The sequence below is a fragment of the Leuciscus leuciscus genome, assembly GCF_965113295.1.
Source record: "Leuciscus leuciscus genome assembly, chromosome: 20".
NCBI classification, from domain to species: domain Eukaryota; kingdom Metazoa; phylum Chordata; class Actinopteri; order Cypriniformes; family Leuciscidae; genus Leuciscus; species Leuciscus leuciscus.
In genome coordinates this window covers 9,450,804-9,473,129 of record NC_138744.1, presented here as the reverse complement: position 1 = coordinate 9,473,129, position 22,326 = coordinate 9,450,804, and the positions used below count along the sequence as shown (strand labels likewise).

At 36.2% G+C, this 22,326-nt stretch overlaps 2 protein-coding genes across 2 annotated transcripts in view; one reads left to right on the top strand and one right to left on the bottom strand.

The window, feature by feature from the left end:
• Positions 1-1,250: 1,250 nt before the first annotated feature.
• sh3bp5b (SH3-domain binding protein 5b (BTK-associated)) lies at positions 1,251-18,337 on the top strand. Its single transcript, XM_082148725.1, has 9 exons — positions 1,251-1,530; positions 2,351-2,413; positions 5,283-5,411; positions 12,125-12,289; positions 12,367-12,497; positions 14,459-14,501; positions 14,918-15,137; positions 15,459-15,764; positions 16,923-18,337. Exons 1-9 carry the CDS (start codon positions 1,450-1,452, stop codon positions 17,099-17,101), a joined length of 1,317 nt encoding a protein of 438 aa, XP_082004851.1. The 5' UTR covers positions 1,251-1,449; the 3' UTR covers positions 17,102-18,337.
• Positions 18,194-22,326, bottom strand: part of capn7 (calpain 7) — an 18,761-nt gene continuing 14,628 nt past the window's right edge. The window contains exon 21 of the mRNA XM_082148724.1: positions 18,194-21,121. Within this exon, the coding sequence (XP_082004850.1) occupies positions 20,977-21,121 (145 nt within the window). The 3' untranslated portion in view covers positions 18,194-20,976. The remainder of the gene's footprint in view (positions 21,122-22,326) is intronic.

Genomic DNA, 22,326 nt, shown 5'->3' with positions numbered 1-22,326 from the left:
AATCAATATAATTATTCTAGTGATTTTATTATCAGCTCAGATGAAGCCTATGGGATATTATATCTCATCATCAGCTGCCCTCTTGTGGTGTAAAACAGTTTCATGACACAAATTTCACGTCACAAAACTATGAGTGATATCATATCCCATCATATCAAGACCTGAAGAGTTGTTATACGAATAAAGTTCAGTTGACATTTATTCACAAGTCAAACCATCCTGTGCCTTTTTAATGATAGGCCTATGTTTTGATGTCATTAATATCAGTTTTGGGAAGGTTAACAGATCTGTCTGGCACATGTTATCTCAAATACTTGTAATTTAACCCACAGCCTTGAGAACATTTTGGCAGTGGAGATATGATAATAAAATTAAGATAATGATTAATGTTTTTGGAAAACTTTCTCAAATCATTCCACACAATGGGTGCCTATATGTTTTTAAAGGTTCTTCAAAGTGCACTTAATAAATTGTATGGATATAGATGCCTTAAAAAAAAACTAACATTTAGCTTTTTGCTCAAGGATAATAGACTACATGTTTACAGTACAAAATCTTGGTAACAGTGACATTAATCTTAAAATAGATATATTTGATCTTTTTTGACCCAGACTGACGAACAAGAGTGAAAAAATAGGAAATGTTTTATGCCTAAGATAATGTCATTATGATACTTTTTTTATTTATGGAATTGTTGATCATTTTAATAACATGGAGTTATGATGATAGCATGGACACATGGTGACAACAATAATTAAAATCTAATAAAATTAAATATGAGGACTATGATCAATTGTTTTGTTTTTATCAAAACGTGCATCCCCTGGACATCCTCACGAAGAAAGAAAACAAACACAGTAAAGTTGGATTTTTTTGCTCACTTGCAGAAAACTGGCTATAAAACACGTAGCCTTAAAGTTTGGTCAGCTGGCCTATTAATTTTATACCGTTTTTATATTCATGATGTACACAACGGGCAACATATTTCGTGGAATGACACCTGCACACTATACACTCAGGTCCAACAGAGGAAGCCTATGCTCTTTATTTAGACAAAGCGTTTTTGTCATCGCCAACAATGTGACACTCATTGCCCATAAGTGTTGGAGAGAGAGAGAGAGAGAGAGAGAGAGAGAGAGAGAGAGAGAGAGAGAGAGAGAGAGAGAGAGAGAGAGAGAGAGAGAGAGAGAGAGAGAGAGAGAGTGTGTGAAAGCGAAGGGGGCGGGGACAGACTTCACCTTGTCTTCACCATAGACTTCACACGGCTCCCATTCAGCACAGCTGTGTGTGAGAATCCAGACACGCGCCTGGGTCTCTTTATTTCTCTATTTAAATGAGGAATCCGGACAGTGTCGGGGAATGATATCGGCGATTGGTGTGTAATAGTCTCTAACGGGCGCAAATTAGAAATCTCTTTTATTTATTTTTTGTGCAAGATAATACAATAAAATGGACAGCTCCGACAAGGAGAACAGGTCGGATGAAGAATTTGAATCACCCGAAGAAGAGGAGGTAGACCCGAGAATTCAGGTAAATTGTCACTGATATTTGTGCATGTCAATGTATCAAATGAGATGAAAAGAGTGATCATTTCAAACACACTTATTACACATTGAGTTGGCCTAATTGATTGGTTTCATATCACATTTTGCTTATCGGTGACTGCATGTTATTGGCTCCTTGACACTGAGGGGGAATTATTGATTAATTCGGCGCAACTTGCTTTTTATTGTCGGCTCGTCTGCGGTAGGTTACTGAGTGTAGGCTACTGGTGCCTCAGTGTTGCCAGATCCCGCTGGAAAAACAAGCCTCCTGATCTGACAAAACACACAAATACGCGTGTAAGAAGCGACGCCAGGGTTTTGTTTCTATCGCAAAGAGAATCCAGATCCATTTGATTTGATGTAGGCCTACTTTAGTAGCATACATCTGAAATGCATTTGGAGAATCACCGGGAAAAGTCAAGAAACCCGGGTGGAAATATAGCGAATATAAATTGACAACTGCGAGGCTATTACTATTGATCATGCTTCTTTATGCTATGGATGTCAAGTAGGCTACTCGCAGTTATGAAGTAATAATAATAATTGCAATCCGAGATTGTCCACATTTTATCGACTTTATGATTTGTATTGTTGATTAAACATAAGCGGAAATGGCAACACTTCATTTGTTGACTTTTAGAGCCCTGCTGCTTATTAGAGGTCAGTCTAAATATGTGCATTTAGCATCAAGCAAGTTTTCTCTCTCTCCTTTGGGCTACTGCAGTCTATGAGATCCATATGAAAGTGAATCCCTCAATGGGATATGTCTCTATTTTACATTTCTGACTCTTGGGGTTTCTTTACAGGGAGAGCTTGAGAAGCTGAACCAGTCCACAGATGACATCAATAGATGTGAAACTGAGCTTGAGGTATGATTGCACGATCCAACATCCAAAAGTTTGGTCTGAATGAATGGTCAAATAATATTTTATAGAATAAATATAATTTTATCTAATTAATAAATCAAAGCCCATTTGGACAGCTTATTGATGGTGGTATTTTTTTCATTTGTATGCATACACACACATTATATATAATGTATCTTTTTTTTTGCGAGGAATTTCAATTATTCTTTTTCTAACATGATAATGCCATATTCTCGTTTCTTAAAATGTATCAGTTGGTAAATTGTTAATAGAAGTCACCTGTCTTAAGTTTGGATTTTGTACCATGGCACACCAAGGAACAGAATGTGTTATAATATCAGGATTATGCAATGGACTCACTATAAAAAGTAAACTTATAAAAAGTTGATGAAAGATTTCATGTTTGGATAGTTTTAATTTATGCCCAAAAAAATCAAATGACAAGGAATATGATATTTGTGTTGATATTTGGCATTCATATCCTTTAAAAATGTTATGCAGAGCATTATTTTAGTAGAGTCCAGCGCAGTTCTGAGAGATGCAGCATGCAGTAAACAAGGACATGTTTAGACAAAAACACACTCAGCTGTTCAGAATCAGTCATGTGGTCAGTTTGGTCGCACTGAATTGTCCCGATGCCACTGAGTTCATTGTTTAGGCATGTCCTTATTTAATAATTAAATAAAATGATTTAGCTAGTCTGTAGTCTGATTGTGAGTCAAAAAGAGGCCGAAAGAGAAATACTTTCTCAAAATGTCTTAAAATCGCCTGTTTGCTGATTTCTCTGGCAGTCCAGTTCCTGAAGCAAAAACACACTGAACATATTAGCAAGTTGTTTCCTGCAGATAAAAATGAAGTAGGGCACATAACCGTATAGTAATATTAGAGTTGGAAGAGCCGTGAAGATTTTTATAGATCTTTATTGATTAGGATATCTCTAAACTTCTTAAAACACAATGGAAAGCTTCTGGCTTGTTTTGTTTTTTGAAGTCCACTGTTATCTGGAAAAGTCGAGTCGACGTCGACTAATCGTTGATGGGTACTGGTAGATGGTTCTCGCTTGGGTACTGGTAGCTGGAACAGCCAAGTAGCTTTTGCAAAGCTTGGCCAAATGGGGAAAATTGTCGTGCGTCAAGTATCTCCTAGTGTTCATTATAACACACAACTACATGACATTGCTTAATAACTTAATAAAACCACATGATCAGCGCGACTAGTCGACGTCAAGCTTAAAGCATCATAGCAGAGCATTAAAATTGACTAGTCTGTACAACCCCTATTTAATAGCCTACACCCAAAAAGTTAAGAAAGTTCAGTATAGTTGTCACTGTTTATGCAGACTTCCGTGACCCAGTGCAACTCTGATGATTGTTCTGAGAATCCCATAATTGAGCTATTTGGCTGTCAACCAAATTAGTGTTGCTTTTGCGTCACTGGCCATGTTGCACTTCAAAGGGGACTAAAGATTTAACTCTTGGTGTTCTCTTTTTCCTGGAATGCAAGTGCTGCAAATAATCAATCTGTGTTTTGACGAATTGGATTTAATCTAATTGCTTTGCCTTGGGCAATAAATGGAAAATAATGATTTAATTACATTTATGAAAAAAGCTTGTTTACAACTCAAGCGAAAAGCATATTTTTCCATGTCCTTCAGACATCTTCACAGATCTTCTTGCAAATCTGATTACAGATAAACTGATTTTATTCCCTTTTTATGTATAGCACCTTTTATATGCAAAGCAGTTGACCATAATGCCATGACAAGCTGAAATCTTAAAAGTCTATCCAAATGGCACAAGTCATTTCACTGTATAATTCTTGTTTTTAATGTTTATTATATAGGCTACATAATATAATTATACGTAGCATTGCTTGTGTTTCCAATTACTCAATTGATTTCAGATGTTGTCAGCATAAATCAGTGTGGTAATTTCTATAATGTTTGTTTGTGCCATCTCAAGTCTGCATAGATTTTATTGCATCACTTTTGATCAAGAACTTTTTTCATAAAAGAAGTAACTCAAAACTGCACATAACTGCACATGCCAATATTAAAATTATATATTTTGTTTAAATGACTTAAAATAAATAAATTTAATTAAATTCTACAAATTAATTTGAATTACAAAATTATAATAGTACAGTTTGAAAAATGGAAATTCATTTTGAGATTTGCTAAATTTTATTTAATGGTGTTATTAAATTATTTGTTTTTTTTTGTGTTGCTTGATGTAAAAAATGTATGCCATTTGATATCATAATTAATAATAAATGTAATTAACACATTTTTTCTTAAAGATTAACGTTGAGTTTGCGTTTAAACGACAATGATGTACTAAAAATAGAAACGTTTTTACTTTGCGTTTTTCACATACAGACGACAACATTGTCAAAACGATCCCCGTCCTTCACAGATCAGCGAAAACGACTAATACGCTGTATTATGTTGCCAGACCAGTAGATGGCGATGTCACTTTGCAAAGAAACTACTATAGACTGAACATGAATAAGCATGTGCATTCCGTCACAGTTTTCACAAAATCGTTTTTGTAGTTTACACAGAGAAGAGAACAGTATCGTTTTTAAAAAACTTGCACGTTTTCAAAAGTTTCCGTTTTCAGGCCCCCAAAACACTGCTGTCCAGTAAATGAACGGTCAAAACGCATAAAAAGTTTTCTGTTTTTTGGTTGAAATTGTAAACAACTCCTAAGTGAGCATTAGATGACAGCAAAAGTATTCTAAATATACAAATAGAGAAAATAAGCAAATTACAATTAAATATGCAAAACCGACAGATTCGATAAGCTGGTATCGATATATTGTGCATCCCTAAACATAGCCATTTGATTGTTGGTGTTTGGTCCATGTCTAGGATGCCAGGCAGAAGTTTCGTTCTGTGCTGGTGGAAGCCACTTTAAAGCTGGACGAGCTGGTGAAGAAGATTGGAAAAGCGGTGGAGGAATCGAAGCCGTACTGGGAGGCCCGACGGGTGGCACGGCAGGTGAGGCCAAGAAAATCAAAACAAGAACCCAATATTATCTTCCTAAAGCCAACTTCACCCACACACCATCTGTTTTTTGTTGGCACTCCACCATTTTGTCTGCAGTGTGTTTTCTTGTATCCCTCTCTGGAGATTGCTGTGCTATCAGCTTGTTATCTGCTATGAGCTGGATGGCACAGTAGCATTACCTCTAGATCTGTCACAGGTGGCTGGCTTCATTCAACAAGGCGCAAAAGACTTTGCAGAGAGAGAGAGCAAATGTTTAAATGCTCAATTCTCGGTTCCCTTTTCTCAAAGGCCTGTGCTATTCTAAGAGCAGATTATCAGTTTAACTCGGTTAGTGAACTCCAGGGGTGTTGAAGGGGGGAGAAAGGGCTGTAAAATGTCTCATTTGCTTTGACTTGTAAAAGCAAAGTTCCTCTGATTTTATAGTATACAACCCTTGGTGAACTTTATTTGACTGAATCAGTAACAACTGGAGAGTTGACCTGCTCTGAAACTGGGGCAAGATAGTTTAGAATATTGTGCTTTTCACTCCATGAAGGAAGAATTGTTGGTGGCCTATTTAATTTCACTGACAAAGCACCTGATTTTCTTCAGTTTCAGCTTCACTTGGTGGTGAAGGAGAGCGATGTGCCCTTTGAAGTTATTTTCCTCAGGGACAAACAGAAGTGTTTTTATGGAAACAGTTCTGTTTGGGTTGTCAAGCTCCTTTATAATGAAAAATGTGGAGATGATTCATTTAAACTGGTTTAAAATGTCTTGGCTCTTCTGAAGGATGAGATTTTATACTGACAGGTTATTCTAATTTGAAACACCAGTTGCCTTTTAGAAAGAAGTGTTTTGTCTTGCATTATGCTAGAGAGATGAGATGATGATGATTATTATTATTATTATTATTATTAAAGGGTTAGTTCACCCAAAAATGAAAAATCTTCGGAACTCAAATGAAGATATTTTTGATGCAATCTGAGAGCTTTCTGTCCATCCATTGACCACTTTGACGCTTCAAAAAGTTCATAAATTGATCGTAAAAGTAATCCATATTAATCGAGCCATTTTATTCAAATTTTCTGAAGGCATTCGATCACTTTATATGATGAACAGGTTTAATTTAGGCTCGAAGATGATTTTTTAATTTTTGGGTGAACCAACCCTTTCTTTTTTCTTTTTTCTTTTTTTTTTTATAACTACTACTACTACTATTACTACTAATAATAATAAAATAAAAATAATATTTATATTTATAATGAATCTTAGCTTAACATGTACAAGCATGTCATTTATTATTCATTATTATTAATCTTTGCTTGATACACAAATATGCCATTTATTATTAAAATCATTTTTATGAAAATAATCATTCTTTATCATAATTATCTTAAATTAATATTTGCTTGATACACAAATATGCTATTAATTATTATTGAAATAATAATAATAATCATTATCTTTATAATTAATATTTGCTTGCTGTACAATTGTTATGCCATTTGATGATCATTATTATTATTATTATTATTAGTAACAATACTAATAATCTTTATAATTGGTCTTTGATTGATATACCATTTTTATGTGATTTCTGTTTTTGTCTATGTGGACAGGATATTCTGACCCAAATTCCGAGAAGAGTGAGACTGTATACATTTATGGTTTTCATGTTTAACAGATATATCAGGATTTACACTGCATGATCAGCCTCTCTCTCTCTCTCTCTCTCTGCGGTGAACACTTGACTGCAGTGTAGCTTTAACTGTTTCATGTCTCTCTCCCCCCACCCCTGCACTGTCTCTGTCTAAACATCTCCCCCTGAATTGCCATCAGTATATTTAGAAAAGCACTTCAAACAACCACTTATGACCTCTTCTGCCAGTTTTATTTTTCTCAAACATCACTGGAAATCCCCCTAATTCAAATGTTACCTTATTTAGAGCTAATTCTTTCCCCCTTCTGAGCTGGTTCTTGGTTTGAAATCACTTCTGCAATAGACAACATCCTTTTTTTCTTCTTTATATATTTATATGTGCTATATTCAGAGAAGTAGCTGGCTGTTTTAGACTACAACATATCGCAGATCTGATGCATTCCAATGTCTCTCTAAATAAAAGGCCTTGTCTCGTTTTTAAAAGGGGTCAGTTTGCTGTCCCATGAAACCGTACTGTAAGAAGCTCTTGATCAAAAGTGAACAGCTTGTTCATCTAGCCGCATATTTTCTCATACAAATGTGATTTCTTATTCGCAATCTGTATTTAGAGTGGCTGACTTCAAAGTCTAGTTTACACTTATACAATGGTCAACGAGGCTTCAGCAGCAGTTGTCAGAATCTTGTAGCTCTGAAGACTCTTGAGTTTAGATGGAATCAGTGATGAGGTATAATGAATGCAGGAAACCGTATAAGCATCACGTATGGCACGTCTGCTGATTCGTGGATTGAAGTTTTTTCAGAACTGTTCTCATATTAATAATTCAGAACACATTTCTCATTAAGAGCTCCTCTGAATAATGCACATACATGCTCGTTCTCATATATACAGTACATTGGTTTTTCCGGCTTCTGTACTTCCAGTATGCTTGTAAAAAATGATTTTGCTGGGATGGATTTGTGAAGACTTCAACATTATCATTCATTATCAAGAGCCGTGAAATATATTTTAAAGGCGAATTCAATTAATGAAGTTGCATATTTTATAGGGTTATTTTGTTAATAATTGTTAATAATTGTTTGTTTTAAAGGGTTTTTGATTGATTGATTGATTGATTGATTGATTGATTGATTGATTGATTGATTGATTGATTGATTGATTGAAGTCTTTATTTCGATTGATTGAAGTCGATTGATTGAAGGGTTAAAAGAAGATATTTATTTTGAAAGTCAATTTGGTCTTAATTTATGAAAGAAGTCTCTTATGCTCACCAAGACTGCATTTATTTGATGAGCAATACAGTAAAAAACAGTTCTATTGTGAAATATTATTACAATTTAAAATTTTCTTTTTGAATATATTTTAAAATGTTATTTATTCATGTAATGGTAAAGCTGAATTTTCAGCATCATTACTCCAAGTCTTCAGTGTCACATGATCCTTCTCAAATCATTCTAATATGATGATTTGGTGCTCAGTATTGAAAAATAGTTGTGCTGCTTAATATTTTTGGATTCTTTGATGAATAGAAAGTTTTTGTAATGTAACTATATAAAAGTCTTTAATGTCAGTTTTCAAATTTAATGCATACTTGCCCAATAAAAGCAAGAAAAAAAAATATCGAGGTCTTAATAGTACAGCAAAACCAATCTGTTTATTTCTCTGATCCTAAGAATTAAACGGGCTGTTTTTGCTGTTGTACCTTTGAGACTTCTGAATGAATAACTTGCATAATGATTTGCTTGCCATGTGTTTGGTTAATCAGTATATAACCACAATGTAGAGTGTGGAAGTGAGTGCCGATGCTTGAGTGCTGTGAACGTTAGACTCTGTACTCTAGATATAACACTGAACTGCTCTGTTTTAGAAGAGCAATGGAAATCATTTTGCCGTGATGTGTCCTCAGAGCACACGAACACAGGGACGGACCTTTCTGCTGACGATTTGTCATGTCCAATGATGGTTTCGATGGTCTCACTCAGCACTTCAGTCTGAGAAGCGGGTACCGCTCTTGTCAGATGGTCCGCCAGCAGAGCTAAAACACCTGCAGCTATGTGCGGGACGGGTGTCATGGAATGCCACTGCAGCCTTCTCATAAAAATATGAATGGCTTGAATATAAATTCTTTCGCTTTATGACTACCTCAGATGTCCTAAATGTGAACTTGTGTTTTCCTAAGGCCAGGATTATCGCAATGTTTGTGCTTTTCCTGGTTGTATGCTGTAATGGGATAATTAAAAAAGAATGTGGTTCATTTGTTCAGAAAATGCTTAGTTTAAAGCTTTGACATTTAGCCTTAAATATTGTTGACGTTCATAGCATATTAGCTGTTATTACTAAGACACATACATTTGATTATTGAGTTGGATACAATTAGACTAATAGTACACGAAAAGGCCAATGTCGGTAAGTCAAAAGCTTACACTATATTACATATATTGTAATATTATGAAGCATTCCCAGCTCACAAAAATATGTTATTAGAACGTTTTGCTAATGGTCCCATGGTGCAATGGGTGTCCTGCAAGGGACCATTTGGGTTTTGGGAGAAGTGGGGTGACCTTCTCCCAGGGAGCCTGGCGATTGGCTCTGGAGGTTCATTTAAGTTATGAAACGTTATTTCTTTTTAAATGTTTAAAAAACTTTTTTGGTTATGGGAATATTCAATTTTGCAAACATTATGTATGCTTTCTTGGTGGTAAACTGCTATAGCTGTTTAATGGTGACCGCATGTTCCCAAAGCAGTTTTATTGCAATCAGTTTATGAGTCATAACCCCTCTGCTGCCTAACGCCTTCAGTCAATAAGCTTTAAAGAATAAGTTGTAGAATTTCATAATGGCTATATTTATCACATAATTAAGCTACACTTGGTTTTTTAATGAGAATGTATTTGGGGTTTTATTGTGTAGGAAACCCTTTTGGCCCCAAATCAGCTCATGGTTTATTTTCTGCTACAGAAAAGTTTGATAAGATAAACTCTTTAGTCTCATGTTTAAGCTCGAAGTCCCAGTAGGCCAGTGTGCGTTGAAGCAATAAAAGCATTAGTCTTGAGAGGGGTGATCTCCAGGTCAAAAAGAGCCACAAATGATCTTGTTTTTATGCCAGTCCAAATGAGTTGTACAAAAGCATTGCAAATGACTTTAACCAATTGTCCTGGTTCTGGCATAATGACATCAAAACAGCATGTCAACTGGGTCACCGTCGACCTAAAACATCTCATTATGAGGCCGTCGTCTCTGCATTATTTTTGGTCAGAATTTGATTAAAGCTGGAGAAAAATCGGGGGGTTTAAAGAGGATGAAGCTTTGATGTAATAAGACTTTTCCATAAACAAAGAGAAGTACTTTTTCTGTCCATTCAATTGCAGTAAAGTTAATAATCATCTTCTCTGTGTAAAAGTTTCCAGGAATGAAATCAAATCATTTTTGTGCTGCTTGTTAAATATTAGATGTGATTTATTTCAATGCCTCTCTTTGCTGCGAAACTGATTTGAAGCAGTTAGTATTAACACGCTACTCCTCAGGAAATAACTTTAGACCTCAAGAGTACCTCTGAGCGCAATTTGAATGAATATTTTAACAAGTTTTTTCCCTGCATAAACATGAAAGCTTTTAAAGTTTTGATATCTGCTGAATTCTTAAAAGTACTGGCCATTTTAAAGACTTTGTACCTTCATTGTTGTCTTTTTATGGTTATGTTCACACACTAGTGCTGTCAATCGATTAAAAAAAAGTTACTAATTAATCGCACATTTTTCTGTAATTAATCACGATACCTAACAAGTTTTTAATATTATTTATATCGTTATCATTTCACATTTCCAAATGAATGTAGAAACAACATAATGATAGTATATTTTAAATATTTGTTAAATGCGATTTTTATTTTTATTTTTACAAATGAAGGCCAGTATCTCAGATACCAATACTGCTACTGATGTCTCTATGAAATTGATTCATTTTCTCAATTTTAGTCATCAATTGTAGCCATTCAACATTACAATTTTGAATTTTAACATTTATTAGGCTTTATAATAAATGTCGCATTTTAGCTGTGGCTTTAATATATTTTATTTTATTTCATTTCATTTCACAACTTTCTACACCAGCCCTTCGATCTTTCTGTGTCCTTCCCTGTGTGGACTGGAGATCTGTCCTGCCATCTGCAGTGATCCGCGGTTGTCAGCTCTCTGTGGCAATGCGGCAGCATCATGTCAACTTTAAACCCTGAGCTAAAAATAGCCTGTGTGTGAGTGAAGACGGGATGGAGGAAAAGGGAAAGAAAAAGTAAATGAATTGAGCCGTCTCAAATGAAGAATGAAAGACTATAATAGGACAGATTGGATGAAAGGTAGAGGATTATCCCTGGGATTATTGCGTATCCATTGGACTGATATAGTGCACATTCAGTTTTGAATCTCGTAGCATTCAAGGTCTTATAGTAGAGATATGCATCACTTTCCCTGGGTGACAGACATATCCAGAATGACTGCTGTATAATAAATGTAACTGTCATTTCAAAAATAACCATATAATGTTTTACACTTGTTTGTGCTTGTGTGTGTTGATAGATTTGTAGATAGAGAGTAAGTGTTATTCTGCATAATCCAGAACATAAACTTGGAATGAATTACCGGCATAATGAACGGTATGATTTTCTCTAAATTTCTGAGTTGGTTTATATGATCTCTCTCGATGCTGTAAATCTCTTCAAAGTGTGAAACTGCCTCATTGCCATTGGTTGGTTTAAAAACCTATCCTGTTTTGTGTGGCTAAGTCGGTAAGAGGTTTCCGCAGAGGTTTTCTGTCAGTGGGAGTTACGTGGAGATTAGAGTTAAAAAGTGAAGGAATAGGAAAGGATTACGTTTTGCACGTCTTTAGCATGGCTTGCTTTAATTCACCATAAAGGAAGTTCAAAGGTGACTTTTAATATGTCACCATACAAGAAGTTCTGTGCATGAGTAAAGTTTCTCCATCTCTTGCCGTAATTGCTTCATGGATTACCACATTGTTGTTTACTGTGGCATTGCACTCTGTTTATGGAAATGCCTTCTGCCTGTTTCCTAGACTCAGCTGGAAGCACAGAGATCCACGCAAGACTTCCACAGGGCCACGGAGGTACTGCGGGCGGCCAAAGAGACCATCGCCCTGGCTGAACAGAGGCTGCTGGAGGACGACAAGAAGCAGTTTGACTCGGCCTGGCAGGAGATGCTCAACCACGCGACACAGCGAGTGAGTGATGCAAAGTTGTGGGATGGTAGAATGAGGTGAACAAGGAAGTACTCTAACATCCCTGTTTTGGTTTATAGGTGATGGAGGCAGAGCAGATAAAAACACGCAGTGAGCTTCTGCACAAGGAGACCGCTGCCAAATACACTGCCGCCATGAGCCGAATGAAACAGCTGGAGAAGAAGCTCAAACGCACCATCAACAAGTCTAAGTATGCACCGATTAATTTGTTAAACGCACAAGCATTCAATGAAACCATTTTGGCAAGTAATAGTCTTTGCTTATCATGTCTGATGCATATTGCTCACAAAAATGGCATGAGGATCATTAAACAGCCAATGGATGGTTGCTTTGTTGTATATTTATGGGGACTGTATGTAGATTTTACTTTGTTGTTATAGTTAAAGGAACCGTATGTAAGAAATGTATTTCAATTAATCATAAAATGGCCCTGATATTTCACTAGACATTAAGAAATCATGTTCATTTCAAATACTTATATCACTGACAACAGTAGTCCGGCCCGGATATTGTCATTTAAAAGTGAAGTTGCAGCCCTCAACTGATGTTGATGTTGTCATGTTGTGTTTTGGCCTGATGCTCCACCCTCCACCTATCTACCAATCACGAAGTCAGTAGTGTTTCGGCATTCCGGGTTGCCAGCTCTGCTCTAGTTACCACATCTGCAGCTACAAAAGTGTTGGATAAAAAATGTCTTGCGTTACGAAACCTAAAAGACCTCGTTATGAATCCGAAATACTTGGTGACAAAGTCCGAAAAAAAACGTACTGTGTAGGACTCGTCACTTGCCATTGGAAGCTCCTTGTAGCAGCCTACGTTCCTGCTGGATCCTGCAGCCTAACTGGCAACCTCGAGTCAGGGGGAGGGGGAGGGGATACACCGCTCTACAGTAATTTGAAAGTGATTGCAGTACCAGTTTTGGCCACAATCTTACATACGGTTCCTTTAATTTACTAGTGATCCCAGATTTACCCACGCTAAGGCCCAAAACAATCTCTACGCAAGTACATTTTTTTGCATTCTTATTGTTGCCACAGGGGGTGCCAGTGTGCATTGTCGTAAAGGCTCTTTTTCTACAGTTATTTTTCTTTTCGGATAATTTTCCCAACAAACCAGTTAAGCGCAAACCCCACAGCCAGTTTCATTGGTCCATTCAGTTGCACAATCACATGTTAAGAAAAGTTTAGACTTCATGTATTCAGAGTTCAGAAAAATCACAAATGGATTTGATTGCGACAAACAGTAATGCTATCTGGATATGCTGCAAATGTTACACTAAGGTTAGGAGTTAATATTTGTTCAAGCAACAGTTTGATGAGATAAATCTTGCAGAACAACCTAGTTATACGGTCAATGTGTTCACAGCTAGCAAACTAATTTATAGCTTTAGCTAATTTAGCCTCATTTTAGCCTTGAGTACTAAGATTTGGGCTCTGCACGATCCCAGCCGAGGATTAAGGGTCCTTTCTAGCGAAACCATTCGGTCATTTTATAAATAAATAAAATAAATATATTTTTAACCACAAATGCTCATCTTGCACTAGCTCTGTGATGGGCGTCCACGACTTCACGCATTACCTTGTCACGTTGGAAAGGTCACATGCGAGTAAATTATCAGGACATTTTTATTCTGGAGTGAACTCATCCTTTAAGTCACTTTATATAAAAGCGGCTGAATAAAGTAACGTAAATGTTGCTGCCACAGAATGGAAACAAATAAAAGGTGACTGCACACTTGCAGTGGATTGGCTAAGCATTCACATCTGTTATTGTCTATTTTATAGAGTAGGTTTATGGTCTAAAGTTCTCACAATCTATACAATCTAAAGGGTCAGTCAATCTATATGTCGGTCAGATAGCACCTTTCATTCTAAGTTGGCAGTTTTTGTCCATAATTAGTTTATGCCGAGAGTCAGCGATCTGTCTGTGAGACTAGGCTCATGTTAAACTCATAACTATCAGTTATAGGTGGGTTTCTCACACGTGATGGTGACTCGGCAGGCTCAACTCTATCACAAACCCTATTAATCCTCTCACTCATCATTTGATTAATGTGTCAGCATATGTAAACGGTTACCATGGTGATATGTACGATGATATTTATAGGCCTTTACAGTAGCTCTAATCGCCTTTTCTCACTCTCTTTTTCAGGCCCTACTTTGAAATGAAGGCAAAGTATTACTTGCAGCTTGAGGTACTTATAAATGACTTATGGATGTTTCATTAGTGCTGCATGATAAATACACTTTATCATAAATACAAAGATAATCTTTAGTCATTTTTTTTATAATTTCAAAATTTCAAAATCTATACATTTATTTTATACTCTTAATATTTATCATTAACAATTTTTTTTATATTGTTTTAAGAATAAATTAAGAACTTATGCTTAAGACAAGGAAAAACTTTGGAGTTTGAAAGCTAATTTTACACATTCTCTAAAAACAATCTTCTGAAATATTTAATATGGAAAACATAAATGCATATTTTTAATTATTCAATAATGTTTTTATAATTTTATCTCTTTACCTGTATGTGTTGGCCCATACTTTTTCATGTTCCTTTTTCATATCTTGTTTAATGTCAACTGAGTTTTTTGTCCTTCTTAAGCAACTGAAGAAGAATGTGGATGACCTCCAGGCCAAGCTGACGCAGGCTAAAGGGGAATATAAGTCAGCCCTCAGGAACCTGGAGATGATCTCAGATGAGATCCATGAGCGCAGACGTTCTTCAGTCATAGGCCCGCGGGAGAGAGGTGTGGGTGCAGAGGGGGACGGTGTCATTGGTGAAGACTTGTCTGCCTTCAAGATGGAGTCTGATGGAATATCAAGTGAGTCCATGCAACAAACTGTATCTAGACTGCACTCTAGGCATCATAGATGCTCAGTAGGCAGCAAAATCATTGTGGACAATTATAAGGCCCCATTCCCAGAATGCTTTGCAACAAATTTCATCCAAGATGCCAGACAGAGTGAAGGGAAATTGTGATTATATTATGGTATTGTATTATATCTTGTGATTTATATATACTGAAAAGCAATGATAAAAATATTAGTTTAATTTCAAATGGATAATTTCACTAAATAGCTGTGTAGACTAGCCTGACCATCTACATGTTCCAGAATCTGATTTTCCCTTTGTCTTCCTGCAGTGGCGTCTGGGTCCTACGAGGATGAAAACTGCAGCACGAGTGCGATGTCAGAGGAAGACTCTGAGACTCAGTCCAACAGTAGCTTCAGTTCTGGGCCGAACAGCCCTCTGGACTTGCCTTACCCTTTCTCCTCCTCATCCTCATTTTCCTCTGCCTCTCCAACCTCCACCTCCCCCTCCTCTCGCCCCTGCAGTCTGGACCTGCCCAGCACCGTCTCTTTGTCTGATTTTAGCCTGATGTCCCCCATCCTCGGTCCACGCAGCGAATGCAGCGGCGCATCCTCCCCCGAGTGTGACCTAGAGAGAGGTGAGATATTCTTAGATGCGTTTGCGTTGACAGATGGGACCCAAATAACGCTGCACTAGCACGTGAGGGATTGAATTAAGCCTTGTTGTTTCTCCTGTGAGACGATGCCATTTTTCTTGGTTTCCTGCCTGCTTGCACCTGTGCCCTCTAGGGGGGGTTCATTAATCTCACTGATGGATAACTGCATGGCTTTTCAGTGCCTAAATAAGTGCAAAACAAGTGTATCTGCCAAAATGTGATGTTTTTAAAGCAGGGCTGTTAATTTACACATGAATATAAATATCTAGAATAATGATAAAATATGACATTATAATATTAATTTTTCACATATAATCACATGAGTACATTTAGTATAATTATAAAAAAAAAATTAAAAAAATCCTTATCATTGTTTTTTATAATTAACATTTTATTATTATTTTTATAATTTAATACATATGAGTATATTTAGTACAAATATATATATATATATATATATATATATATATATATATATATATATATGTGTGTGTGTGTGTGTGTGTGTGTATATATATATATATATATATATATATATATATATATATATATATATATATATATATATATATATATATATATATATATATATATATATATATAATATCCTTCTCATGACTTTATTTTATAATAATTAACATTTTATTATTATTTATTATATATAAAATGATTATATGTAATATATTATGCTATTAAATAAGCAGTACTATATATATATTTATAGTATATATAAGAATGTTTTTTAAAATACTAGTTGCATTATAATAATTTAGAATACAAGAACATAATTATATCAGGGTTAGTAGTACAATATAATATTAAAATCAAAACATCTATTTTATATTGAAACATTTTATTTATTTGTATGTATATTAATAAATACAAGCGTGTGTGCATATATATATATATATATATACACAGTGTATTTTTGTACAGTTTTTTTTTTTTTTTCATTTATTACTTGCACCAAGGTCGAGAGTTATTTTTCCAGGAAATACATGAACTGATAAAATGTATACTTTGAATGCAATGTAGGTTGCTTTGGATAAAAACGTTTTCCTAACGTGTAAATGTTAATAATAATAATAATATTTTGCTCTTTAATTACTGTAGTTGATTAATCAGCTTCGTTGTGTACAGGTGACAGAGCAGAAGGTGCCGAGACCGTACTGGACAACGTTCTCAATAACAATCGCATCAGCAACACTAAAACAACCTTTGGCCTGGATAGCCGTTTCCGCCTGCTATCTCTAAAACTTAGCCGAAATGAAGGCAGAAAAAACGCCCAGAAATCCACCATCCTGCTCGATGGCATGTGACCGCAACATTCCCACGGCGTTGATGTATTCATCCACTTTCTGTGTGCTATGGAAAGGCACTGGCAGCCACTCGTCCTCCCCTTCAGTGTCATCCCAGTCCATTCCTCTCACTGTCTAGAATGTTCCGCCAACTTTCAGACTGAACTTTCACTCGATCTCACAGGTGCGAGAAAAGAAACCCATGACACGATGTGCTGAGGAGGCAAATATCCCATTTGAAGGGGAATGGAACTGGGTTAAGCTTTGAAAAGATGACACATCTCAATAAAATACATCAATTGTGAGATCAACATTCCCACACGTTCCAGTTAAGATCTAAAGAGTCTGAAGACACTTACGGATGACGTTAGCACTTGTTAATTAAGCTGCATAAGAGATTAGTTATGCTGTAGATTTATGCCACTTGTTGTCTTTAAAATCTGTGTAACTGTCATGGAAAATATACAGTCAGATTTGTGTGGCAGAATAATGTTACATCTGCGCATGTACAGACTCACCTGCATGTCCTTCATAAACTCTTAAAAAAGGACTCAAAATCATCTGAAGAACCTCTGCGCTGCATCGGTGACTCTCGAGGAAGTGAAGCCAACCGACTGCATCACAGGACACCTTCTCAACGTCGTCCGGAGACCTGCAGCAGCTACAGGCTGATCCGTACAGGTCACTTTCACCTTCCTTCACAAGCCAAAAGTGTGAGCTTCCCTACACGGGTGGACGGACGGTGTGCATGACGCTCCATTTTTGTCTCTCTACGTAAAGAACAATCATCATTTTCAATATAAATAGAAAAAAGCAATAGATTCACAATAGTTTTGTGGGAGACAATGGTTCAGAAAGTAGCGTATTAAGCTGGATCTACTGTACTTGCACTGTTCTGAAGGGGGCAGAAGGCTTATGGGAATCCTTTGATGGGTCTCGGTGGGGGACGTACAGCACTGATGAAGAAGACGATTACTGAATGTTTCATCCAGCTTGTGTGGTGCAGGAGGCACTGATTTCGACACAGATGGCACAGTTTCAGGTCTAGTCATTAGGCTTTGTGTTTTTGTGTGACCTTGTGTCTCTTTTTTTTTTTTTCTTCTCAAATGTTAGTTCTTTTGATCTGTTGCCGTTTTGAGAAACGCTGGTAAGAAAAGAAACCTTGTAGCAGTATTTAAGTGATTTATGGTGTTTAGTCTTTTGTTGTTTACAAAGTTGTGTAATTGTTTTCAGACTGAAATAAAATGATACTTACAGTTACAGCACAATTATTAGTCAAGTAATTAGTCTGAGTCGATAACCCTGTGTGCAATGCCACTCCGCTTCGGCCGACCTGAGTTTTGAGTACCGGCTTGCATTATTTTTGTGCTGTCAAATCTCTCTACTTAATAATAAAAAATTCAATAAAAACGTTTCCAGGTTAAATGCGAGTTATGATCATTCTGTGGAATACACACACACTCACACACAACCATTAAAAAGTTTGGTGTCTAAGATTTTTTTTTTTAAGTTTATGCTCACTAAGGTTTTTTTTAATATATATTAAAATGTAATTTATTCCTGTGATGGCAAAGCAGCCATTATTCCAGTCTTCAGTGTCACATGATCCTTCAGAAATCATTCTAATATGCTGATTTATTGCTCTAGAAACATTAGCAATGATGAAAACAGCTGTGCTGCTTAATATTTTTGAGGACACTGTGCTAAATTTTTTCAGATTGTTTTTTTTTTTATGAATAAAGTTAAAAAGAGCAGCATTTTTTTTTTATAGAAATATTTTGTAATTTTATAAATGTCTTTACTGATTACTTTTGATCTATTTAATGCGTACATGCAGAATAAACTTATTTTCTTTCCAAAAAACACTTACTAACCCCAAACTTTTGAATGGTATTGTATGTCTATGTGTAAATATAAATAAATATATAGAAATATAGGCCTATGGTAGAGAAAGGCGCTACCAAGCTCATTGGTTTAATTCCCAGGGAACACACATTCAGCCAATATATAAACCTTGAACCTTTTGAGTTGATTCGGATAAGAGCACCTGCCGAATAAATGAACATAAACAGCCTAAAATTAGAACTTGCCCAGTGTCAAATGTGAGTAAAAATCGGCCCTGACGAGTATATGGAGTATATATGTCAAGTATATGTCAATCGCTAGTTGACCGGTATCACTTTTATGAATTCTAACAATGCAACGTTGTGAGAACATGAGCGTGAACGAAGCTCGGGACAGTTGACAGGCCAGCGCTGCATCTTCACAAGTGTTTAAGCCTTGGCAATTTAAATATTAAGACGCAAGAAGATGCGAAAGGGAACTCAATTTGTTGCACGCTGTCTGGAAAGTTTTGTGAATATGCAAATTCACTGAATTGTGAATTGAGCTCTCTATCATGTCTTCTTGCGCTTGAGTGGACAAATTCACACCAAAAAAAAAGCCTGTTTCGGTGAGTATCCTAGTAAACAGTCGGTTATGAGACATCAGTGAACGTAAACAGAAGAGAAAGATGAGTCAGTATCAGTGTATTAGGTATTAAAGTGACAGCAGCCTAATAAGGACAAAGAAAAAAATCATTCGCTGCTTTTGATTGAATAACTGTTGTAACATTTATAAGGATTCATCTGTTGAATTTATACAGTGAAGACGGTCCAGTGTTATTTTACATTTGATTATTTTATTCAATGTCTCTACCTGAAAACCACAGTTACTTGTCTTTTATATTAGTTAGGCTAGTAGTTTTAGCTGTGGTATCGAAATTGGAAAAGAGAATTGTGAATTTTCACTGGTAGATTATTTCTGTCTGTTGGTGTCTAACCACCTGTTTTTGCAAAAGCAGTTTCATGGCCGGTAAAAAAATATTTATTACTGGTAAATTTGGTAAGTCACCAGCCATTGGAAGGTGTGGCAAAAAGTTAAGTTTTAGACCCATAATGTAAATATCTAAAAATTAACCAAGAAGAATAAATGCCGTAAGAAGTAGTTATATAATAAAAAAACTTGTTTTTGTAAAGTCACCAAGGTAATTCTATTATAAAAATGGGATGTCTGATGACATGTACACCTTCATTTTAATCTCTGCAAATAAATACATCAGAGCAGATGAACATAAATCAAAAAGCATGTTAGACGGAAGAACTTTAAGCATTTGTACAATACCCAATACGGAACATCATCCTCAATCATGCATGTCCCTTTATGATGATGTAAGAACATCCAGGTCATTGTAATAATGTTCTGTAAACATTCAGTACTGTGCTGGTAGATAGTGACTGATAAACAATTCAAGTTGACAATTGATGCGCATGATGAGCGGTGGGGGAAGCTAAAAAAACCCACAAAAATTATGCTTTAGATAGATGCATATCTCGCTCTTTCTTCCTTTTTTTTTTGTGATAAAAGTGCACTCATTCTCTGCCCACTAAAGAGAGAAGCCCTGCATCTGACAGTCTTTCTACCTTGACATCAGGAACAGACCAGAGGAAGAGCCCTTAGTATGAACACAAAACATATCCCTCTGATCAATCATCAGACATCATTAAAATACAGCCTTGCTTTAATGCAAGTCTCCTGAGTGAAAAACAGTCATTTCAGTTCAAGTGTGCACACACATCATTGTTTCTGAATGAAACTTTGGACTGCAGAACTACTGTAAGAGGAGTGTATTTTTGGCTGATTGAACACACTTCCTCTGAGCATGGCACTGTCATGAGCATCTATCACACACTAACATGACAAACATGGCACTATGTCAGGAACCATCTGTGGGTGGGGATTATTTATTTTGGTAAGCGAGAGTGTTTGTGCCGTAGAGAGCAATAAGCACTGGCTGAAGCATCTTCAGTGTCCGTTCAGTCTGCAGAACAATCCGGCGGGCCGATGATCTCGAGCCGTTATTGCAGCTGAGATACGCGCAGTGGAGTGACACTGCTGAAGTCCAGGAAGAATGGGCCTTCTTGTTTGGGCAGGAAGGTAGTAGGGATGACATTGTATATCCCAGCAGGGAAGTTCTCAACATCCATATAACAGAAACCGCATCTGAGGATAAACAGATCAGATTCTGTTATATAAGGTAGGATACTGAACCGTTTTGAATCGATTTTAGAGAACACATTATAAATGCACATTAATCTTTGAACTACTAATGCAGACCATCAACAAAGCTAACAACCATGCTACTGTTATCAAGATGAGATGGTGGATAAACATTTTCCTCAGTCTGATCAACTACTGTATGTCTGACCTAGATTTCTTTGTGAGACAAGGCTGTGCTTTTAAAGCATTTGTATGCTGATGCTAAAGTGGAACGATCTACACAGTTTTGCAGTTTTGTCTATGCACGCACAGGGATATAAACAGGCCAACTGACTGTTAGTATACTGAAATAAATATATACCAGCCTGTATTCATAATAGCATGCTATTTCTGCAGTAGCTAATGCATATATACCAAAATATACCAAGGGAGAGCCAAATGGGTCAAGGGTCTTATGTGGGTATGGAAGAATGTATAAATTACCATTCAAAAGTTTGGGGTCAGTAAGATTTTTATTTTATTTAAGATATTAATACTTTTATTCTGCAAGAATACAAGACTTTTACATTGTTACAAAAAGTTATCTTTAAAAAAAATGCTGTTCTTTTAAACTTCCTATTTATCAAAGAATCCTAAAATCAGCATAACAAAATGATTTCTGAAGGATCATGTGACACTGGAGTAATGGCTGCTGAAAATCCATATTTTGCCATCACAGATATTATATTATATAAGTGTATTATTATAATAATATTTAACTTCTTTCAAAAACATAAAAAAATCTTACCAACTTCAAATTTTAAAATGATCATTTTTTTAAAGGGAGGTTCCTCAAAAGGGAATCATCATATTTTGGGGTCTTGGCATCTAAAATTTGTATTATACAACTAAGAACCACTAAGATTCAGTCTCTAAACCCCACCTTTTTGAGAGCCTACTCTGTTCTGATTGGTCAGACGGCCCAGTCTGTTGCGATTGGTCTACCGCTTTCAGAGTGTGCCGGAAATGAAACCGCTATTACCATATTCTGAATTTCATCTCCGACAACAGAAATCAAACTCTTCCAGACCTCAGCTACAGTGTTTGAGGGTCAAAGTAGATGTTGTTCACGAGTAGCCATTATTCAAATTTGTTACACACCTACGTAGGTTCGTGCAAGAAGTAAGACTGGAATTACTGACGACTCATTTCAGGAATTTCAGAATCGG